This window comes from Corapipo altera, unplaced genomic scaffold, assembly GCF_003945725.1.
Source record: "Corapipo altera isolate COAL_440 unplaced genomic scaffold, ASM394572v1 0, whole genome shotgun sequence".
In the NCBI taxonomy this organism is placed as follows: Eukaryota; Metazoa; Chordata; class Aves; order Passeriformes; family Pipridae; genus Corapipo; species Corapipo altera.
In genome coordinates, this window is record NW_020884872.1 from 33,839,777 (window position 1) to 33,848,149 (window position 8,373).

At 39.8% G+C, this 8,373-nt stretch overlaps 1 protein-coding gene across 2 annotated transcripts in view; it reads left to right on the plus strand.

Annotated features, from left to right (window-relative positions):
• Positions 1–1,376, plus strand: part of SHOX (short stature homeobox) — a 10,318-nt gene extending 8,942 nt beyond the window's left edge. The window contains exons 5-6 of one of the 2 annotated variants that reach the window (XM_027636168.1): positions 1,014–1,273; positions 1,354–1,376. In XM_027636168.1, coding sequence (XP_027491969.1) covers positions 1,014–1,259 — 246 coding nt within the window. In that variant the 3' untranslated portion in view covers positions 1,260–1,273; positions 1,354–1,376. Of the gene's footprint in view, positions 1–1,013 lie in introns of both variants that reach the window. The other variant, XM_027636177.1, reaches the window with a different exon arrangement.
• Positions 1,377–8,373: the final 6,997 nt, after the last annotated feature.

The window sequence follows — 8,373 nt, forward strand, 5'->3', positions numbered from 1 at the left end:
AGAAGGGTCTTCCGCCCGATGCGCGAAACCATCAGGGAGTAAAACTATGCGGACTTGCGCTGTCGTTCTCCTCTTCAGTCAGTCCCAGGCGGGCTGTTGAGATCTGCCCTTTTCCCGTGGACGAGGCCGTCCCGGAGTTGGGGAGGCTGCTCCCAGATGCTCTGCCAGTGGATGGTCAGCTGGAACAGGGGCGGGGGGGAGCGCAGGTACCGACGCCATTGCAGGGCCCAGATCCATGCCCCAGTGAGGTGCAGCATCCCAGGGAAGGCCGCTGGGGAAAACCAGGCAGAGGGAGATGAAATTCCGAAATTCCGTCCCGCCTCTAGCCCCTTGTAACTCTCCCTCTCTCCCTCTTTTTTTTTTTTTTTGGGTCAATTAATCGGGAAATTGATTTTTTCCATGCCCAAAGGGACCCTCCACCACCTTCTCCGTCTCAGAGACACGTGGAGCTGACAGATTAATTGTATTGATTTTTAAAAGGCATATTTGGACGAAAATAATTAAATACATAAATAAACTCTCCCCCATTCCTCCTCGAACCTACCCGGAGCTGAAATCTCTCAGTCAACCCAATGTGTTTGTGTAGATCGAGAAAGCTCCAAAGCAAACACCAGTCGGGTATAGAAGGGACCCATGGCCAAGGAGTTTTAGCAAGGTATAAATAAACATCCTTGGGAAAAAAAAAAAGCCTGAAAAAAAAAAAATTGGTTATTTAACACTTGTTGGCGCCCATGCGTTGGGCCGCATACTTACTATTTATTTATTTATTTATTCATTTATTTAAAGCCATGAGCAGGAGGGTTAAGCGTCTCTCTGGGCCCCTAGTTGAGTGCGGAGCGGAGGTTTACCGTCCTGACTGCGGGGGGGCTCCGCTCACAAGTTGATCTTTTCAGTCGCCGGGCTCCCCAGACGGGTCGGGACGGGGGAGGTGGGGTGGGATGGGGTGGGGGGCTGCGTGCCCGTTTCCATGGCCTCGGGGCTCACGCCGTGTCTCTGTCGCCGCCGCCGCCCAGGTCCAGGCGCAGCTGCAGCTGGAGGGCGTGGCCCACGCGCACCCGCACCTGCACCCGCACCTGGCGGCCCACGCGCCCTACCTGATGTTCCCGCCGCCGCCCTTCGGGCTGCCCATCGCCTCCCTGGCGGAGTCCGCCTCCGCCGCCGCCGTGGTGGCCGCTGCCGCCAAGAGCAACAGCAAGAACTCCAGCATCGCCGACCTGAGGCTGAAGGCCCGGAAGCACGCCGAGGCCCTGGGGCTCTGACACGCTTCACCCGAGACCCTCCCCCCACACCCCGCCCCAGGTGCCCGCGGCGGGCGTGTGTGTGACCCGCACGGACCGCCGCTCTGCCCCCCCCGCTCCTCCTCATACTCCTCCTCCCCGGCCGCAGGGCGAGCAGCGAGCGCTCCGGCCTCCCTGCCGCCTTCTCTTTCTTATTTTTTTTTTTGTTGTTTTTTTTTGTTTGTTTGTTTCTTCCCCCTTCCCCGAGGTCTGCGAGCTCTCGGCGGCTGCGCCCTCCGGCCGCTTTCCTCGCCCGCTCGCCCCCAGGGACTCGGCGGCCACGGACGTGCCGCGTGGCGCGGTGGGGACGCTCCGCGGACACATCCACACACACACGCGCAGCAAACACGCACCCACGAGTCAGAGACTCCTCGGAGGACAAAGTAGGTGGGAGGAGAGAGAAAACAGAGTTTAAACAAATTGACAAAAAGAGAAAAGGAAAAAAAAAAGAAAGGAAACGATCTTTAAATTATGTTAATCTGTGAACATTGGGGACACTTTGGATTTTTGACCCTGGCAAAAGTGATCGCTCCGGCATAAAGTCATCTGCTGCTGTCAGTTTTGCTACCTTGTGCATGTGTCAAACTAAACACGTTTTGAAGATCAGAAATATATTAGAACGAAACTAAACAAAACAAATAGTAATAATAATAAATAATAAATCCTTGGGGCTGGTCTCCATTAAAGATGACATTTCTTTGTTGCCAACAGTATTATTTCACTGCCATGAATCTCTTCCATCACTGAGGAGCTGCTGCTGCAGAACTGGTTTAAATTTAAATGTGGAATTTCAGATCTGAGGCAAGGCAGGTTTTTTTTTTTTTTTCTTTTTTACTTATTTTCTTTCAAAAAAAAAAGCAGCAATAACAAAAAAAAAAGTGTGTCTCAAATGTCTGTGTCCTTTGAAAGGAGAAAAAGAGAGAGACTAGAAGTTATTAATTGTTAGTGATAACTTGAAAAATGGGAACAATAAGAAATGCACCTGTTTTGCCAGAATCACCTGAACTCAGAGATGCATTGAGCCATGGAAAGAGGTCAGATTTTCAATATTTTTTTCCGAATGCCTGGATCTTTGAATCACAATCTTACTGTTTTAGAGGATGTAGAAAGAATGAATTATACAAAAAAGATGGACATATCGTTTTAAGGCATAATACTGATGCAGCATTAATTTTAGTGAAATGCAATTAGGTGCAGTAAAGTGCAATACTGTAAATATTATAGATTAAAAAAAATAGCCGTACTTATTCTGTTAATAACCGATTCTGCAAGAAGCATAACTTAAATCCTTTATGGTCAGACTGGTGCATTGCAGCTCTTTGCCAAAATGACAGTCTGAATCTTCTATGAATGAAGCTGCTTGTATCACATATGGGAAAAGGTAGATGCCATGACTTCTAGTCAAATTAGTGTGCCATATTTTTGGGAAACAAGATGAAAAGCCTGTATGACACTTTCACAATAATTTTAATTAAAAAAAACCCAACAACAAAACCAAACAAACCAAAACAACCCATAGAAGTGTTTTGTAGAAGTGGACAAGTTCAATAGTTGACCATTTTAATTTTTGCCTGTGATTTAGATGCCAAGTATTAAGCTAATGCTTAAGCAAAGTAACTATGATAAATCCAGCAAGACTGGGGAGCAGGGAAATCCTTTAAATTATATTACCAAAGTGTCTGAGTTTACTGACCCCTCTTCCCAGTTTTACCTTTTATGTTATTGCCTTCTAATTGTTTTGTTTTTTTTTTTTATAATTTTTGTTTGAGAGGAGAGAAAAAGGTACAAATATTGGTTTTGTCTTCATCTAAAAAGCTACTTTTTGCCTTTGTTACCAAGATCTGCGTTGATGGAAGGTTATCCTCTCAATAGTACCATTATTAGGCCTGCTTTTTATGTATTGTTTAGCAATGCATTGCTAGTTTTGGCTTTTGCTGATATTTATAAAATCCAAATATTATCATAGGACAAAAATTCATGGCTAGGATAATTTTAGACACTTTTCTTCTTCTTAATTTGTTTTTTTTTTTTTTTTTTGCTTCTCCCTCAAATTCCGATATTTTCTAGCAATCAAAGTTTCTGCAATGTCAAAGTTGTGCCATTTCCCTTCTACTTACTACATGATAAGTAGTTATATTTTTGATTTGCTAGGCCTGATAAATGCTGCCTGCCTTTTTTACCTCTCTGTGAAAGCCTAGCACCTTTTTAAAGTAAGGCTAAAATATTAAGGTAGCATTACTTCTTGCTGAGAAATACAGACCAAATCTCAGGCAATTAAGAATTTTTTTTTGAAACAAAACATTATCTAGAAAATAAAATGTTATTCATGATGACGTATGAATTTCTGGCTAAAATGAGAAATATTTGGAGTGGTTCCAGCACTTCTAAAATGCAGATCTGAAAAATAATAAACGTAACTACAGAGATGGTTTAGGCTATAGTAAGTAACCTGTTGTACTGGGTACCCACAGCATTCAAGGAGAATTAGATTCCCAGTGTTAAAGTATAGAGCTTTTGATTGAGTAAGGGCTGCTTGTTATCTGTACCTGTGATCTAATTGTTACCATTTCAGATCCTCTTTTGAGACCTTAAAAGAAGCTTACGTGATTTTTTCCAGTCCTCTGCTGGACTTTCACAAAGGAGTGCTTTTCAGCCTTGAATAATTCCACAGAATGAAGTGGTTGAAAGTGCAGGCTTGGGACCTGAATTTTCTCAGACATCTAAGTGAGGCTGAGAAGCGTTACCAATCTCACAGTCTTACAGGATGCACATACAGTATGCATCCACCTTGTATGGGAAGGAATAACTTTTCCACCTTTACTGTTTTACTAGGTACAAACACAGCAAAAAATGCTTCTGGATTTGTCTCAGAATTTTTGGTTCTTTCTTGTATTCAAAAAACAGTGGAAACATGAATACAATTCCCTGCTAAGATGAAACAAGCCTGATAGGGTAGCATGCATCTTTCCAGAATGAAATATTCTTATAGTTTTTTCTGATTGCTTTCAATGGATGTCTCAAGGACATTCTTGCTCTCTACCACAGAAGGGAAGAAGGTGGCAAGATTTATCAGCTTAGCCTGTTTTGAAGGAGGTACCACAGATTGGCCTGGGGAGAGGGGCAGGGTGTTGCTGTGAATCTACCAAGGTGTTTCATGCTGCTCTCGCATTTCATTTAGCATGAAAGGAAATGAAAAGGTGCACTATGTAAGGGTTGTCACTGAAACCAGTTCTGCTTTGCTTATTTCTTGAATGGGCTGATTTCATCAGTGGTGGCATAAAAGCTTTGTTTTTGATGATGCACATAGGTGGTCTTCTTGTCATCCTTACATCATTGGGAAGAAATGAGGCATCCTATCTTGGCTACTGTGTACTGGACTGTACTCTTCTCTAAGTGTAAGTCACTGTGGCTCCATTCACCATGTGGAGCTCCAGTGATCATAAAAGTTGAGATTCTGGACCAAAGCATCTACTACATCTCTGTTAAGGTGGTGTCTCTTTTTTGTTTCTTAGTTTATTGTTTAATTATTTTTCTTAAGTAGGTTGGAGGTTGAAGATAACATAGTAATGGTCCTGAGGTGCTTATTAAAGTTTAAAAGTATTGTAATCGGTTTAGTTTCTCAGGCATGCCAAGCCTCATTTATTGTCTGCCATCGTCCAGCCTGATCCTTGTGTAATCTTTCATTTGAGAAGAGTGAGATTTTCAAGATCATCAGAACAGCAGCCACTGAGCAGAATTTCCTTGGAGGAGGCCCTCATTTAGTGTATGTGGATTGGTAAAGAACCTTTCTCAAAAGTTTTGTCTGGTATTTGAAAAATAACTTGAATGAATGCCAAATGAAAAATGCTGTTTATAAACAAGTCTATAAAAAAAGGCTTAATGCATTACGTGGGCCCCTTTATAATGGAAAAAATACATTCTGGTTTTTTTTTTTTTGAAACTGTCACATGAGCTTAAACACTTCATTTATTTGTATCAAAATAGCAAATTGACTCCATGGCTCATTTTTATTTACTTGGAAACATGTGAAAAAAATTATACTGAAAGTTTTTTTGCTTAGTAGGGTCGTATAGATGTAGTGACGTTTTGGTTAATATCATAATACTTAGCACTTACATAATGTTTATTTGCAAAGCACTGTATAAATGTCTATTATTTAATCCTCACCCATTATGAACTAGGTAAGAATTATTATCCCCATTTTTTAAGAAATTAAAGCATATAAATCAAGGGCCAGGTTCCATCACCTGTTGTCAGCACTGAGTATTATTACTTTTGTTTTTGTAATGTAGGAACATCCCCCAGATCACAATCTGACATGAACTTTGTGGTGGTAGACAACTTTCTATGTAGCAGAGGCCCTGCTCCTAGAAATTTAAACTCTGACTTCAGGCAAGTCTCAAATGGCACATTGAATATGTTTTGGAGTGGCAGAATTTGCCCATGAGTTATTTCCACAGAACATGTAGTTACTGCCCAACGCTCTGACCCCATATGTCAGTGGGAATTTGGTTTATGGCTCAGTGGGGCTGAGTTGTGTCAGTGTTAAGACTGCAACCAAATTTCCGAGTTCCCAACAGCATGCACAAATTGCTAGGAAACCCTGATTTCCAACTTCCCTTACTATAAATTTTTCACACAGACCAAATGTACAGATGTCAATTCTTTGCATGCTTTATCTGCTATGTCTTTTAGTCCTATGTTTGCCTATAAAATAATAATAAGACATGATTTTGAATTGACGTAACATTGACACATTGGGATTGTTGAGTCAAATAAAACAGAGATGTAGTCTGATGAAAGTCCAAGTCCCTAAGGTAAAGCCAGAATATGGATTCTTTTTTTTTAAATTGGTGACAAAAAAATACGCATGTTTCTGCTTGTTTAAATGTACTAGGCAAAATAATTTTTTTTATTATTAAAAAGATAATATTAGTTTTTGGAGACAGTATTGATTTGGCAGGATTTTTTTCCCCTTCAGTTTAAGGAAAACTTTCGAAGTATAGAAAGAATAGATTACACATATTTCTTATAAATGTGCTTATTTTTGTAATATCTAATATCTAATTATTCAGGTGATGTCCTTGTAATTGCTAATTGTACTCAACTCTACCAAGTGCACACAACCAATATGGTTGGAAATTTTTTGTGTTCCTGGTTAAAATGGATGGTTGAAATGCCCCACTTCTCATCTGGAAGCAACCTACTCACCCTCTTATGTCATTTCCTTTCCCCCATGTGATAGAATTTCCATGGCAAACGAGTTTCCAAACAGCTGTGAATAACATGGCAACAGCTTCTCATTTGGTCACTTGAAAGTCTCTACTGGTTGCAGCAAGATGTGGTAGGACGGAAGAAGGCCTCGTATTGCTTGGAAACTGAAAAAAATCTAAAAGAAATGTGGTATGCTACAGAATGTGATCTCCTCTTCTTAAGAGATGAATAGAGCCTTCTGCTTTATGACTCATGTTTTTTGTAAAATGGCATCTTTTAAGTCACATGTTTAAAGGGTACAACATGGGTCCTGTCCAAAGTTGTGACCAATATTATATTGGTTGTTTTTGCTAGTTGGCCTTTCTAGCCAGGTCAGTCGAAGGCCGTAGGCTTTGGTGTTTGAGGCATTCTTCAAGAGGGATATGATACCAAATATCCCTAAAATTTTGTCTGTTAGACAGATTTGATGCTAAAAGTTGGTGCCTAATTTTAGTAAATCAGCCTAGAAATTTGCTGATTTCCAATAAATAATTCAAACTTGATGCAGTTCATACACCTTATTTTGAAAATTGATATTTAACTAAAATCAGTTGAAGAATGTAGAAAATATCAGATTTTGAAGCTGAAGATATTTATTGAAAGGCAATACTTTCATGAATCTAGGCTTATGGTATGTGTTAATTACATCAAAGACAGGCAAATATCTCTATTTGTTTGTATTAATGTATGTGGATGTTTTATTTATTTTTGTTTGAAAATTTCTAAATGTGTATTATTTTAATTATGTTGAGTGTAAATTTGACAATGCTTTGCATTTATTTTTATATTTTAAAAACCTGTTGCTTTTGCGAAAATATGAGCAGCCAGTGTGATTTGCAGTACCAGAGCATTATTTTGGTTATATACACACAGTGTGTCTGAGTTCACAGACATTTCAGGGATTGCTAAAATGAAACAAACAAAAAAAATCTCCAAAACCAACTCATCTTAAAAGTTTGTAACCCCTTTTTTTTGTGGCAAAAGAGAAAAAAGAACAAGCAAACAACTTTTTTTTTTAGATTTCCATTATGCCAGCATGCTCCTACATGAATTCACCAGACATGTTGAGTTTCATTTTTGGAGTGTATTATGTTGAATCACATGATATGAATGTACATCTTGTAACAGTGAGATATGAATAAACTTATAAATATTTGTAACCATGTGTTAACGGATACACAGAATAACTGCTACCAAAGGGAATAAGAGTAACAAGGCATTTCTCCATGTTAAAGCAAACCTTTTTCTTCTGTATTTAATGCTTTTTCTTTTTCAAGCACTTTACTCACTTTTTCCTTGCAAAGAATCAAAAGTCGTGCATCTTACTCTGCAGTCATTTAATTTCGCTTACAGTTCTCCCATTGGCTTTTATGTAAGTTGTGCAGAGTAAGTTGTAGCTTAGTGATGGTTAATTAGAAATTAGTTTTGCATCCCATCTACTAGTATGATGGTTGTGTTTGGTGTTCTGTTTTTTCAAAGGATTGGTTGATAATTTTTCCTTGCTGTCAGGAGGAATATAGTAGCCTTCATAGTGGAATGTTCTAGGAACTGTATTTGATGGCCCTGATCTGTTGTCTGTTCAAATCAATAGGAAAGGTACTGCATCAGGCTTTTATTTTTCAGGTGATTAAGGAGTATTTCCTATGTCCCTTCTTGTTGGTATGCTACATATAATTTCCTCCTATAGTTTTCTTCTTTCTAGTTGTAATTCAGCTTTCTGATGTTGAAAAGTATACCTAGGGAATCCTCTTGCTTCCATGCACTGCATTGTTTCATCAACAACGGCAAAGCAAACTGTGTTGGTTGGAAGTCTTTGTTAGGTTACGGTCTGTGGATCATGTTC